Source organism: Colossoma macropomum, unplaced genomic scaffold (genome assembly GCF_904425465.1).
Source record: "Colossoma macropomum unplaced genomic scaffold, Colossoma_macropomum, whole genome shotgun sequence".
Classification (NCBI taxonomy): domain Eukaryota; kingdom Metazoa; phylum Chordata; class Actinopteri; order Characiformes; family Serrasalmidae; genus Colossoma; species Colossoma macropomum.
This window is the reverse complement of record NW_023494785.1, coordinates 41,758,946-41,774,945: the sequence shown is the minus strand read 5'-3', so window position 1 is coordinate 41,774,945 and position 16,000 is coordinate 41,758,946. Positions and strand designations below refer to the sequence as shown.

General features: G+C 38.6%; 1 protein-coding gene across 1 annotated transcript; it reads right to left on the bottom strand.

Annotated features, from left to right (window-relative positions):
* Positions 1-2,947: 2,947 nt before the first annotated feature.
* On the bottom strand, positions 2,948-15,585 carry gnb3a (guanine nucleotide binding protein (G protein), beta polypeptide 3a). Its single transcript, XM_036579892.1, has 9 exons — positions 15,554-15,585; positions 14,275-14,401; positions 13,084-13,229; positions 10,819-10,882; positions 7,942-8,104; positions 7,148-7,214; positions 6,538-6,739; positions 5,361-5,577; positions 2,948-3,660 (listed from the first exon to the last, which is right to left on the bottom strand). Exons 2-9 carry the CDS (start codon positions 14,329-14,331, stop codon positions 3,554-3,556), a joined length of 1,023 nt encoding a protein of 340 aa, XP_036435785.1. The 5' UTR covers positions 14,332-14,401; positions 15,554-15,585; the 3' UTR covers positions 2,948-3,553.
* Positions 15,586-16,000: the final 415 nt, after the last annotated feature.

The window sequence follows — 16,000 nt, the reverse complement described above, 5'->3', positions numbered from 1 at the left end:
CTCACATGAAGCCCGGTTTGAAAGTGGAAAATCAAATATAATTTTAAGTATTAAACAGTGGACGAAATGAATGTTGCAGTTGGCTATGGGAACAAAGTTGTGTCCTAGAAAAGGCCAAAGATGGAATGTAGGACCACTGAAATTCAAGGCTGCCCTACGGAAAAAAATCCTTGAGACTGTCCCAAGAGAAATGAAGCAGATCTCAATATTTTATTAAAGAAGGATAACAAATTTCAGATATCTTTTTCTAACAAGCATCACCAGTCATAAGGGACAGGCTCTCTTTAATCTAAGAGTAAAAACACTGAAAGCTTTGTCTACTGTAGGTGACGTGCTGCAGTAGTGGACCGAAGAATGTGGAACTTCATGGTTGTGGCGTCAGCGCAGCTCCAAACATTGTAAGTAAATTCACAACAGGACTGTCATTTAAAACCTATTTATCACTGAAAGGCACAACGTTTCATGTTCTACATTCTTAAAAAAAGATGGTGCTTCAAGGGTTCTTTATTAAAGAAAATTATTCTATATAGGACCATAAACACTCAAAGAACCATTGCATGATTAAAGGGTTCTTTGCATCATGGAAGGGTTCTTCAGATTGATGGAGAATGTGCTGTAGGTTACCTTTGTGAAAATGGTTCTGTGTAGAAACAAAAAAACAAAAGGGTTCTTCTGTTGTTACGGTGTCAAGCTGGTAACAACAGAAGAACCCTTTTCAAAAGTTCTATATAGATCTGTCTACAGCACATTCATGCACATTTTCCATCAATCCAAAGAGCCCCTTCTTGAAGCAAATAACCTTTTAATCATGCGAAGGGCGCTTTGAGTGTTTATGGCTCTATGTAGAACCATTTTCTTTACTAAAGAACCCTCAAAGCACCGTCTTTAAGAGTGTGCTTTCGTCCTCAGTACTTTACAAAACAAAGTGACGCTCTTGAGCCTATGTAACTTCAGTAGGAAAAATAAATAATAAGACACTTTTTCACAAAGCTGTTTGTGTGCAGCGCTACTGGAAAGCTGTCAGAGATGGGCGGGTGCTCACTAAGGCCATCTTTTCGTCTATTATGCTTGGCAACTTTAAAGTAAGCGTGAACAGGAAACTCATTTTCATTACATATGCTGATGTAAACATGGTATCAGGGTGCGTCTCAGAGCTAGCGGAGCATTTTCTCTCCACTGCTAGCTTTAAACATGGATAAAAGTACATCACATGGCTGAAAACAGAAATAGAAGTCAGCTTAAAGCCTGAAAGTCGTCTGTACTTTTGTCTATGTTGTCCATACCAAACATCTCTTGTTTGATTGAATACATTTGGGTTAAAGGTAAATTTGATGTTTGGCCAAACCATCGCTTTAAAACTGTATTGCTTGATCAGATGTATGTCTGTTCAACTGGGTGGTGGGAAAGGCAGTACAGATGGCCTCTTGTGAGTGTAGTGGTTCAGTTAGTTTCAACAAAAGAGTGTCCAAGTGTTTGGCACTGGAAACATGAAGGACTGTATTACATTGTTTAGCCATAAATGGCACCAGCATAGTCTTCCTTTGATAATGGCCTTTTTGCAGACCTCAATTCTGGGATAGACTTTCTTTTTGCAGCTGGTATTCAGAAAGAGGTCACACAGCGTGTTTTTATTGTGTGTGCTCGGTGAACCCTTAATCTGTCCATTCTGTGACTAGACCTGTCACAATCGTGAAATTTTAGCTGTTGATTAATAATTGCAGTTAACAATTGAATTCATTTTTGTTCAATGCACTCACTACTGCCCTCTAAAGGTGTTATTAACAAACATCAAACGAGCAAACATTACTCACCAGGGCCCTCTAAAGGTGTTAATGAACATCAGATAAGCAAACATTACTCATCGCAGCCCTCTAAAGGTAATATTAACAAGTACCAAATGGACTAACATTACTCAGCATCGCCTTCTTAAGGTGTTCAGTATGAAGAAGACTTAAGTTAACTTTTCCATTGATGGAGAAGATGTGGAAATGGTGGATTAATTATTAACAACAGAGGATCCAGCACTCAAGAAATACGACACAGATTGGCACTCAGCAGAACGAGAACGACGGAGCTTGAAAAGATAATCAAATGCAGTGATTTGACTCTACAAACGAAGATTAGAACTGTCCAGGCTGTGGCCATCTCTGTGGTTCCTAGTGGATGTGAAAGCTGGACAATAAACAACAGACAGGACAGAAAAATATTGATGCCTTTGAACTTTGGTGTTAGTGAAGACTTTTAAGAGTACCTTGGACGGCAAAGAAAACAGACAAATGGATCTTTGAACTGAAGCATCTCATACTTTGGGCATATTCTCAGAAGAACCAGTTAATTGGAAAAGACTATTATGCCCAGCCATTCGGAAGCCTGAAGACTCAAACCGATGACAGGATATTTGGAGACACGTTGTCCATACAGTTGCCAAGAGCTAGAAACGCCTTGATGGCACTTAATAATAAAAATAATAAAATGCACTGCTGACCATTAAGGGTATTATTAACAAACTTCTTAGCAAACTCTAAAGATGTTATAGCACCATTTAGAAATTTTTGTTGTCATAAGACCCGTGACGTGTTTTAGTAAATGTATTTTCTGCTATCTTTAATTTACATGTATTTGTCTTGACCCAATGGATGAAAATGTACCCAGTTTACTTTCTGTTTGTTGGGGCATACACATGCGAAAATAGATAAAATAGGCCCTTCCTTCTGCTTGAACATCCAGGTATCGGTGTGACAAATGAAACAATGAGACATCAGAGAATTATGGTTATCTTTCTTTTAATGGCAAGTATAAGAGCAGTGGAAAAGCAAAGGATAATCAGATAATGCTAAAAGTAAACTACGAAAAAAGAGACTAACGCAAAATCAATCAAAAATAGTAAATAAATAACAGATATCTATACTTCAGCTTGAGTAAATACAGATATCTAAAATGTCATCAGTGTTCCTCAAACTCATAGGTCGTTAAAATCTATAAATCACACTGTATTTGTAAGCGATGGACTTGACTCTATTTGCCTATTGTAATTTGGCAGCTCCTGTAAAAGTTTTCATTATTTACATGTTACAGGATTTCATTTGAGTTTTTGGTGGCCGTGTTTCAGTCATTTCCTAATTACTATGCGTTACAGTAACAGTACATGTCGTTTATCAAACCAACACTAATTGACCTACATTCAACTACTTCCATTGTTCTCTGTCATCAAAATTAGTTGGAAAGTGCCTTCTGCAGTAATTCAGAGTACAGTGGTCCCTGAAAGACGAAGATTTGAAGAATCTCATCGTGTGTTTCATCAGTTCATCTCATTTGTGTTATTGCATAATTTCTCGGCAGAAGAAAATGCTAGTGGCCAGCCTGCCTCTGAAGGAGATATTCCGTCTCAAGCTAAACCCTTCTCTTTAGGACTTGGCACAAAAACATCCCTCTCTTTGTCTCTTCCCCTCGCTTACCTCCCACCCCCTCCCCCCATCACCCCATACCCAATTTTTATAATCACTCAGATGTTCCCTCATCCTGTCTTTTTTCGTTTGCTCTTTCAGAAGGTGCCTCAGTTCCAGATCTTCAGGAAGCTATCCCATGACCCCGTGCAGCAGGCCATGCCGTCGGCTGTCACCCCGATGCAGCTCACACGGTTATCGTGGCCCGCCAACACTCCTGTCAACATGGCAGAACAGCGCAAAGTGAGAACAATGTCAGAATTACTTTTCCTTCCACATACAGGCAAAAGTTTGGACATAGCTGATTAAATGCACTGTATATTTTTCATAATGTAGCCTCTTTCTGCATTTTTAATTAAGGTAATCAAATAAAATATTTTGTCCCTATAACTATTATATACACCGATCAGGCATATTATTATGACCACCTCATTGTCCTTTTTTTTTTAGCTCCACTTACTATATAGGTGGATCATTCTCAGCACTCACTATCCACTCTATTAGACACTCCTATCTTGTCAGTCCACCTTGTAGATGTAAAGTCAGAGACGATAGCTCATCTGCTGCTGCACAGTTTGTGTTGGTCATCCTCTAGTCCTTCATCAGTGCTCACAGGACGCTGCCCACAGGACGCTGCCCTCAGTCCAGCAGTGACACTGAGGTGTTTAAAAACTCCAGCAGCACTGATGTGTCTGATCCACTCAGACCAGCACAACACACACTAACACACCACCACCACGTCAGTGTTACTGCATTACTGAGAATGATCCACCACCCAAATAATACCTGCTCTGTGAGGGTCCATGGGGGTCCTGACCACTAAAGAACAGGGTAAAAGGGGGCTAACAAAGTATCAGAGAAACAGATGGACTACAGTCTGTAACTGTAGAACTACAAAGTGCACCTATATAGTAAGTGGAGCTGATAAAATGGACAATGAGCATAGAAACAAGGAGGTGCTCATAATGTTATGCCTGATCGGTGTATTTATATTGTATTTGAACTAGGGACACTGCTGTCCTTCTGTGGGTGAAATACTGCAAGTGGAACTGGAAGTGTTCAGAATGATGAACAGAGTGTTCATCAAGAAGTGATAATACAATTTGAAATCAATCTTAATTTTGACAGTCTTTTGAATGGTAGTTATTTTGTATGTGTGTGTGTGTGTCAGTGTGTGTCTGTGTGTTTGTGTAAATTGAAGGCTTAATTTTTGTGTATTATAATAATACAGAAATATCCGAATGCCTTGTATTTCAGATGCTAATCAAATCTTAAAGCAGATGTGTTTTGTAATTAGATTATAATTACTTATTTAATAACTTTTTATTTCCAAAATAATACAAATTTAAATAAGTAGTACATTACTAATAACAAATAATAATTAATTTTCATTATTTAAATAAAACAATATAAATTTGTTGTAATCTGACAAATACAGATTTATTATAATTTGTATTTTAATAAAATGAACATCCAGAATGCCTTGTATTACAAAAGTGGTATTAAAACTATAATATCAAATACTTCTAGTTAGATTATTTTTAATGGTCAGTTATTTAGCACTTAAGAATTTTACCTTTTAATAAAATATGTATTTTTAAATGTCCACCCCACCAACAAGTGTTTTTTAGCTAAAATGTAAAATGTTAAAGCAGTCATTATATCATCCTAATTAGTATGCAGATCTCTTTAGAAGCTAATTAGTGGACCTTGTTAACACATTTGGGCCAAATTGTGTTGCTGCTAAATAGCCCCGTTTTGGTTTAAGGTCTGTATTTCTAATTGGAGGAAATCACACAAGTGTTATTTCATAGTTTTGATGTCTTGAGTAGGTGTGTCCAAACTTTTGACTGCTGCTGTAGTTCAGGTATAACTTGAATGGTTCTCTGTCCCTCCGTCTCACTCGCCCTCACTCACCCACTCTCTCAGCCTTCAGCGAGTCCCAGATGTTGCAGTTGAAGTCATCGTAGCCAGCCAGGATGAGGCGTCCCGAGAACGAGGGGGCGATGGAGGTAACTCCACACATGATGCTGGAGTCCTGGTAGGTGATCAGCTCCTGGTCAGCGCGAAGGTCATACAGCTTACAGGTGGCATCGTCCGAGCCTGTGATCACCGCGTTACCGTTGGGGAAGAACTGAGGAGGGAAACGGACAGTGAGGATGAAGGACGAGAAGAACGATGGTGGAGTTTTAGAATTTAATACATTCAGTAATTTTCTATTGCTTATGTGGTTTTATGCAAAAGTTTGGGAACCCCTGGTCAAATGATTTGTTCTGCAGATAATGTAACATCCTCTTTGGGGTATAAGCCTCAGGATGGCATTTTTCTGCAAATTTTAGTGCACAATTTATTTGCTACAGTTAGAATAAAAGAATAAAATAAAAACATTCGCCCATGCCACATTTTAGTTTTTTTCTTTTTTTGTTTTTTGGTTTTTTTTTTTTACATTTTTGACATATTTGCAGCTACAAAATCAACAAAACTTATTATTTGTTGCCCAAACTTTTGCATATATATGCACATGCACTGTATATATACACTTGGACAACTTAGACATGGCCGTACACGGTCAACACAGTGTCCAATCATGTCCATAAATATTTGAGTTTAATAAGCATCACACAGATAAACAATATTCATATAATTTAGTAGGTCAGTTGCAGCTCTATGTGGTACATCAAAAGATAAAATTATTCATTTTCTATTCATGTCTTTGCTTTTTTTAACATTACCACAGTCATTTTTAAAATTTTAAACCAGAACGACTGTATTTAGTTATTTTAGGAAGTGTTTTAGAAGTAACCATATGAATTTAAACTGTTGACTATCATGACTTTAATGATTTCTTGTAAACTAAAACGATATTAATCATTTTAATTTTAAAATCCTTACAATCTTGTGTTGCAGTGATGAGAATTTGGTCACTTAAGTTGGAAAATATCAGTTTAAAATCGATTAAATTATTTAGTTTGTATGTTCAAACATAAAAAAAGAAAACTTTAAATTTTAGCCATTTTAGCTTTTTCAAGTTGAGTCCCAGTATTTGTTATGTTTGTGAGAACTACCCATAAATATAATATAATAAGGGACTCACGGCTATAGCGTTTATATCACTCTCATGGCCACTGAAAGTCTGTCTGCACTGGCCCTCCCGTATATCCCACAGTTTGGCTGTGAAGTCACACGCTCCTGAAATAAAAGTCTTAAAGTCTGGAGACACGGCCAGGCTCATGCAGTCGCCCATGTGGCCGATGAACACGGTCTTCTGTGTGCCCGTCTCAATGTCCCACAGAACGCTGAGGAAAGAAGAGAGGGCACATTGATTTAGCGAAACAGATTTATCCATTATACAGTACTGTTCAAAACGACAGGTATTTACTAATGTTTTATTCCAGTCTGTTAAAAATATTCTGTTCTTTGCTGTTCTAAATATTTCAAGTTTTTGTAATTAAGCAATTTACAATACTTTCTTGTGTCAATACTTATACAATACAAAGAATATTAAGATTAATGTGTTAACATTGTATATATTGTTATTACTATTTAAACTATTTATCCAATATTATTATAGTACATTTTGGACAGCTTTTTCAGTAAATATGCACCAGTATATGTATCAGTAACAAAATAGGATTAAAAACAGTGACTGCAAACTTCTGAATGGTTGTATAGGACTGTTCTCTGTTTTATTCCTAAAACCTTACCAGGTACAGTCACCAGAGCTGGTGATGATCTCAGCGTCACTCAGGAAACGACAGCATGACAGGTAGCCTAAGTCATAAAGAACAACAGGAGAATCAGTGAGCTGGCGCCGGGTTGCACCACGCTGTGCCAAAGTGAAAACGTAGGCTAGATATGATGTAAGTTTTAACTAAGTTAGGTTTACACATTACTAAATCCAAATAAGGTGCACCACACAAACTAGTTGCAATGTTGAGCTTGGTATCCATTAATTATTTGCATCTCCTTCTAAGCAGGAGACAGTGTTGGGGAAACCAACGGAAATGTGATAAATCGCACAAAAAAAGACTAAAACGTGACTTTTTTGGTTAACTAAGCTAAAAACAAAATTCAAGAAAATATTAAAGAATAAACAGACGACAGCTACAAGTTTTGAGTTTTATTTAGTAAACTGATTGATTATAGATTAGTTCTGAACATGTTACCGTCAAGTTAAAGGGATGTACGCATTAGGTAGTTGCTGCCAGCTAAGACATAACTTAAAGATTTGTGGTCCACCCTGGATTTAGTAAAAGGATAGTGTGAAACTAAGTAGTGTTATTTAGGGACTTTACGCACAAGCTTAGGTATAAACTGGTGCAACCCAGTGCAGATGCACCTTAAAGTCTGATGAAAAGTAAAATGTACACAGTTTTCTTCTGAGCCAAAATAAAGTCAGAAAAAAAAATATATATATATATATATTTTTTACTACAGAGTCTACAAAAGACTTTGTAAGCTGTTCTGATTTAAAAACTTAAAATTGTGTGGGTGGCACCTGTGTGTGCTGCCAACTCCCGCATGACCTTGACGTTGCCGTCTTTGCCCTTCAGGTTGTAGATGGAGCACATGTTGTCCAAACCCCCACATGCCACCATGTTTCCTGAGGGGGCGTAGGAACAGGTCATCACCCAGGAAGACTTCAGAGGGATGGCGTTTACCTGGGAAATGTACATGGGGGAGAACTGTCATCATTTCTGTTGATTTGGATTCCTATGCAGCCTCTGTAGGTGGGTTTGGACACAACTGCTCTGTGTAATCAGTCAAATTATGCTATGTTATAAGCTCATATAAGTCCAAATTGAGGATTGTCCAGTATGAATGTTTGCTTGGTGGGAAGTAAAGTCATTCAGATTGTTTTGATGACCCATTCTTGAGGAATTTGTCACAGGAAAAATTGTGCACATTCATTAATAGGAACCTGGGGTCTGAAGAGTTTAACACCTCAAAGCTGACTCACAGAAAATGGGTAATAATGCATTGCTTAGTGTTTTACAAGGAAATATGAAACCCAAAGAAAACTGATTTTGGCTGAAAATGGCTGTGTTTGTGCTGTATACTTCATCACCCATGGTTCCTATCACCAACAAAAAAAAAACAAGTTGGTCAAGCACTGGGCATGGCTGGTAATTTCTCACCAAGTCAAATATGCTTAAACTTTAAAAATCACTGGAATTCCCCTGTGTCTCATTTAATTAACCGAAAAAATGCTCTTATAATAATGAAAACTCCCTTAATTGTTACACAAAACAAAATACTGAGAATGAAGAATGAATCTCCACATCAGGCTCATTAAAGGGTGATATATGACCATACAGGCCAACTTAGATGTCTAAGGTTAGAATTACAGAGGCCCCGAAAAGTATTTAGCCATTATACTTAAAAAGGTTCTTTGTGTTAGGAAACAAAATGTTAAACCAAGTGACATTTATTTTAGCAAACTATTCCAAGACTGTCATTTTCTTTTTGGCAAAATATTCTTACAAAAGGTGCCTGGTTTCAGATTGTCATTGTTTAAGCAGTTTCTTTGCAGACTTTTGCAGGTTTGCATTCAAAATGCCCTTGAATTCATGGTCAAATCAATAAGCAAAAAGCTCATCAACAATATTGTAAGAAAAACAGCCCCATACTTTGATGTTTCACCCATGTGCTTTACAGAACCTTTAGTGCACTCTGATTGGAGTTCCTCTCCAGCCTTTTTCCACACACAGTCTACCATCAGTTTGATGTTGTGATAAAAGTGTTTTACTGAAAAAAACTTCATTTATATTTATCAGAGATTAAAGTGCCCAGATACTTATTGGAGTCACCACAGACATAAGGTAGGGGTGTAAATCTCTGACATTACAGTGATTTGATAACAATTCTTTAGGAATCAGAACGATTATTTTAGTATGATTCAGAATTGTTTTTAAAAATACACAGAATTAACATTCTAGTTGTCTATATTTACACAATAGTAAAATATAGACAACTAGAAAAGTTCATTTATTGTAGAAAATGCAGAGTGGTTGCGCAGCTTAAGGAGTGGTCAGGCAGTTGCTGTGGTATCTCAGGTGGTTGCTAGGGTGTTGCTAGGTGATTGCTGTGGTATCCCAAGTGGTTGCTAGAGTGTTGCTAGGTGGTTGCTGTGGTATCCCAGGTGGTTGTTAGAGTGTTGATTGGTGGTTGCTATGACATCCCAAGTGGTCGCTAGGGTGTTGCTAGGTGGTTACTGTGGTATCCCAAGTGGTTGCTAAAGTGTTGCTAGGCGGTTGCTATGGTATCCCAAGTGGTTGCTTGAGTGTTGATAGATGGTTGCTATGACATCCCAAGTGGTTGCTAGGGTGTTGCTAGGTGATTACTGTTGGATCACAAGTGGTTGCTAGAGTGTTGCTAGGCGGTTGCTATCCCAAGTAGTTGCTAGGGTGTTGCTAGGTGGTTGCTATGACATCCCAAGTGGTTGCTAGGGTGTTGCTAGGCTGTTGCTATGGTGTCCCAAGTGGTTGCTAGGGCGCTGCTGTGGTACCCCACATGTTTAATAGAATGTTGCAAGTGAATTTGTATCATGGTGATGTAAGTGGGGTGCACAACCCCCCCCCAGCCATTTGTTCCTTTTGGGAAAAATTTAGTGGTCATTTAGTGATGATTGTATGAAAATCATATGTCTGATCAAAAAGCTGTATACAAGCACACCAATCCAGATCAGAGTGAACATTCCGGAGTTGGAACGGTGTTGACATCTCGAAAACTGCGAAACTAGTTAGCGGTCAAAAAATTTGGCAAACAAATAATAAAAAGAAGCCCAAGCATTCTATTTCAGCTTTTAAACAATGAATGTGCATTGTATTGAATATTAATCAGTACTAATGTTTCAGAATTGATGCAGTTAAATGTCCTTCAGATGAACTTCTACACTCTGAGTGTAGAGTCAGGTTAATTATTTAAAGTGCACCAAGCTTTGTGGTCACGTCAGCTTGATGCTACTAAAGGTACTAAACTGTCGCTGTCACTGTCGCTACCTTTAGGGAACATATTTATACCAGATTCTGTTGCAGTTACATTGACTCTGTACACATTGCCTTGACTCCAGGCTTTTTAGTTTTGTTTTACTTTTCTGTTTTCTAACATTTGGTTAGGAAAAGGAACAAATATGTCCCTTTATCCTGGGAAAGTGGATGTAGTGTATATATGAAAATCATTTAAGGTATTTGACCTTGAGACCAGGATATATTTACGTTGTTTGTACCTTGAACAAAAATGAACACTATGTACCCTTACCCGTCCCTTTTTTTCTGACAGTGTACAGTTAACTATCATATCTTGCGCTCACAGATTTGACCACTAGATGGCACTGGTGGATGTGTGGATGTGGCTTGAAATAGTCACTCAGTACCTTGTTGGTGGTGTAGCTGTCCCACACAATCAGCTTTCCATCCTGAGATGCACTCACACAGAGTCTGTGAAAGAGAGAGGAGAGAGAGAGAGAGAGAGAGAGATGATAATAACTTAAATTGGACAAATAGGAAAAGGGAAAGGGTTCAGAAAGTGCAAGACAGGCTGCAGAGACTATAACAGTGACCCTGCATTTTTTAGGGGTATAAATCTCTGACCTTACAATAATTTCCTTCCACTGAGTGCAGCGTGTGTTAGAAAATGGTGTTTTCTACGAAGACCCCTGACAGAGTTTTGGCCGCCTCGTGATTGTCTATGCAGGAAAAGCCCTGCACTTGTCCGCCTACTTGGACCACAGCAGTTTAGCCCCCCCATTCACACTGAAGTTATAAGAGGTGTTTTAGCCTGGACTGCTTTTTGAATGAGGGACAATGTATGGCAGCCAATCATAACAGAGCTCATCACTCTTAAAGAGAGTAAGGATAAAGAGAGGTTAGAAAATTATTAGAAAAATATTAGAAAAACTTAGAAAAAGACTGTTTTTGGTACACAAAACCACACAAATGTTAAAGTGGACTTGAACAGAAAATGTAGAAAATGGTAGGTTTTTCGTTTGAATTTTTGTCAAAAAATGAGTAAATGCTTTACTGAATATTATTATAACTTAATATAATTGATTCTGACATTATACGATTGATCGCCCTAGAACCACCATTTCCAGATCAATGCTTATATATAATTTTGCAACATTTTTATATGCTGTAAATGTTTATTTGTAAATGTTACTATCAAGAAAGTGTTATTTAGGTCCACCAAACATTTAACATCCACTAAATCCCATCAAATCCCATCAAAGGCAGCAGAGTCTCAGAGCATTAATCCAATTACTCAATCACAGCTTTACATCTGCTGCTTAAAGCGAGCCTAATCAGACAGAGTAAACATACACAAGATCATGAGCCAGGCGTCTTAGCGTAGTGTTGTGTTTCAGTGATGTCTGCTCATATCTGCTGATGTGTTGTTTGTATGAGTGTTTAGTGATGCAGTGGTGTCGATTTGACCTGACACATGGAAGGGACCAACATTGAGAGCATTCAATGCTCGCAATGCATAAAAACTTTTTAAAAAAACTATTATGCTACCCTACAGAAATATCTTGCTCAAGAGTTACGGGACAGGAGTAGTGCTGGAATAAGTTAACAACATGTGCTGGGAAGCAGGAGGAGTGCTAGAGTAGGGCAAGTGAGCTAAGAGGAGAAGTGCTGGAGTGAGTTAACAACACTAGAGCTAAGAGGCAGGAGGAGTGATGGAGTGAGCTAATGACACTAGAGCTGGGAGGCAGAAGAAGTGCTGGAATGAGCTAACAACACTAAAGCTGGGAGACAGGAGAAGTGCTAGAGTAAGCAATCAGCACTAGAGCTGAGAGACAGGGGGAGTGTTGGAGTGAGACACCCACACTAAAGCTGTAATATAGGCGGAGTGCTGGAGTGAACGATTCTAGAGCTGGGACGTGTTCTTCGACTCTATCGACTCTGTGTTTTTTCATCATAATTGGCTTCAGGAACATTTTGACGGAATTGTGTGAAAAGCACTCTGACTTCAGTACATGAGTTTCTTTAATAACCAGGCTTTAAACAGTGCTATTGCCGCTCACCAGCCGCTCTAAGCACAAACTCTGCTCGCAAAACCGTTCTTGACATGTCATGCACTGCTCTGCACTCCACTCTAGAGCTGCAGACAGGAGGAGTTTTGGAGTGACCTAATGACACTAAAGATGAGAGACAGGAGCAGTGCTGAAGTGAACTAACGACACAAGGTGGGAGGCAGGAAGAGCACTGGAGTGAGCTAACGACATTAGAGCTGGAAGGCAGAAGGAGTGATGCAGTGAACAAACAGCACTAGAACTGGGAGACAAGAGGAGTGCAGAAGTGAGCTAATTGCACCAGATCTGGGAGACAAGAGGAGTGCAGGAGTGAGCTAACAACTTTGGAGCTGGGAGCAGGAGGAGTGCTACAGTGAGCGAACCGCACTAGTTATGGGAGACTGGAGAGTGAGGTGTCAGTTGGTGGGGATCGTTTGCAAACTATGGCATTCAAACAGTGTAATTGCATTAGATGCCATAATTAATAGAATGTCCACATGCACATTATCAAGGTTCTGTTTGTAACAGCACACAATGTGTTGTTACACCTCTACACAGCAGCATTTACACTTACACAGAAGCACATGGACAGGAATACAGACATGTTCATGAATGTGTGTTTACTTTGAGTCTGTAGCCCAGTGCATGGCGTAGATTTTGGCCAGATGTCCTCTCAGGGTCTTTCTGGTTTTGAGCTGGACTCGGCCCACCACGGCCGTCCCTGAGACTGTGTCCTGCAGTGTGGCATCCTGCACTGCTTTACGTGCGGCCTGCAGGGTAAATTAATTAACCGTTATAATGCAGTTATACAAACAGGCGCTGCTGCTGACAGACAAAAAAAGATTGGAGTGATAAAGCACTCCAAGCAAGATTTTTACTAAGCTCAGATTAAGGATAGCTGATGTTTTCCCCTCTTACCCCAAGTGTATTCAGTCAGCCAAGGCATGTCTGGTGTCTGAAGGTTGCTTAATTAGTTTTGCATGCAGTTTCCATTACTTGTTAGCTGGTCTCAGAGCTCCAGTGCTAATACTAAAGAAGCAAACTTCAGAAAACCAAGCATGTCTTGGTTGATCCAATGGGGTAAATTGTGTTAATTTGGTATTTTATTGGTTTAAAGGGGATTTTTTAAAATAATTAAATGGCTTAGATGTAAACCAGCGTTGGGGAACTGAGGGCCAGAATCCAGTGCTGTAACTTTCCAACTAAACCTGGCAGTTAACGGAGTTGAATCAGGTGTGATTTGAGCAGAAACATCACCAACAAACTGTGTAGGAATCCGGCCTTGCAGGACTGGAGTTCCCCGCCCCTGATGTAAACTAATTCATTCAGAGTGGTTTGGCGTGAAATGCTCTGTTCTAGAGAAACTTACCGAGTCAGAATCGTTCACAGTGGTACCAAGCCAGACATAAAGATGTCCTGTCACATTATAAGAGTATAGATGATACATTGCCCAATACTATACTAAATGTGTGGCATACAAATTTCATTTTGTCTTGGAAAAATCATGGAAAAGTCATGGAATTCCACTGTTTAAAAAGTGTATGAACGCTGTGCATAAATATTCTCTATTTTTGCATTTAGAAATTGTGATCCCTGGTTCCTATCACCACCACTTTAAAGAAATGTGAGTGAATTTTGAACCATTTCACATCAAACCACTCTGAATGAATGTTAAGTTGTGCGGAAATTTTGAAAAACTGGTGGAATCCTCCTTTAATGTTCTACTAGTGGGAATTGCACTAGTTCCAAGCGTGTAGTCTTACGAATTGTTTGCTTTGTATCGTGTTAGATTTGGTTGGGACCAGTGACACTAACAGTGATATCGTCCTTCAGGCGCTCCGCCTCCTTTCGAAGCTGCTCCATTTCACCCATGGCAACGGTTGTCAGGCACAGTCACCAATGGAGACGAACCAGGAGTCCGATCAGGTGAGCAGAGAGAATGCTGGGAAAAAGTAAATTAAAAGAGGTCACTATATTTTCATTGTTGCATTAACAAGTGCTGTTTTAAGAGCAAATATCCTTTTTTTAGTTAGTTGCACGAGATGGTCAAGCTTTTCATGTTTTGTGAAACTAAAGCTTTCCCTGCCTCGGACAGGCATTTGCAATTCAAACTCCTCTCAACTGGCTTGCAAATGCTCACAAATAAGGATGCACGCAAAACATACACTTATACAACCCAGTTCCCACAAAACATTCAAAAACCTATATGCACACATGCACATAAAAACCTGCTTAAACAAACAATCATGGGTCTCGTTAGTTTTTGTTTTATCACACAATGAGTGATAGATATGTTTGCATGTGCTGTATGTTCACTTATGACTTCCAAGCTTGAAGAAAAATATCTGGAACTATGGTGAATTTCAGTTTACAAGTCACACCACGCAGTAAGAGGCACACAACAGGTTATTATTTGAGACTAACTGTATTCACTCAGAAGGAATTTGTCACTAATTCATCATTTATAAAATCCTGAACACCTCAGCATCACACAAAAACCATTATGTGAGTGCTTAATAGGTTTTCTGCTTTAGTGGCCAAATCTGTCTAAAAATATAATAACAGAATTGTTCTCTGGAGTGGATCTGCTGAAAACAGCATACTTAGTGTCCCACCCTGATGAATTTTGGTTTTTAAGGCTACAACAACACCTATAAACCTTCATAACAACTGAAAAACTATATAGACATTTCAAAAGGCTTATTCCAACAGGCATCAGTTGCCATGTCTGTTGCTGAAGTCACATCAAAACAGACAGCCCTAATGACAACTGACTCTTGTTGAAATAAGACTTTGGAAATGTTTATAGAACTTCATGTCAGTTGTCATGAAAGGCTTATGTAGGTGTTATGCAGCCTTATGAACACTGCCCTTGGTAAAGTGCTACCTGAATTTTTATTAGGCCTTTATATTATGACTTTGACATATATGTATATATATATAGACTTTTTTAATAAGTTTAAAGCTTGTTTCAGTAAGAAAACTGTCTATGAATCTTACTGTGAATGTCAGTTCACAGGTCGTACACAAATATGGCAAAAGTTATTACACTGTTGTACGTTATTGACAGGTCCATTATATATTAAAACCTTACCTTAAAAAAGTGATGGTAGCTTTATGATCCCCTTTTGTTCTATTGCTGTTTAAATCTGTGTTGTTGTCTCTAGCAAGCTCTTATGACCAAACGACTTTGCCTAAAATTTGTTTGAGGAGGGGGAGTGGGAGGGAACTGCTCAGTCATGGATATTAGTCAAAGGGTTTCACCTTACACCTATTTCAGTAGAAAAAAAATTACACAAAACCTCCAGTTAGGGTTACCACCATACCAGATATTTGTCTTTGATACCAGTACCAAGTGTAGTATCACAGTACTTGACATCAAAATGATACTATGGCAAAAAAGTGAGAAACTTTTAAATTGAACACAAATAACTAATTGTTTACTCTTAATTATCATCAGTCTTTTTATAAAACTTATGTAAATGTAAAATAAATCCAATAATAAGTGTAGCCTAACATGCACCACACACACAATAAAGCC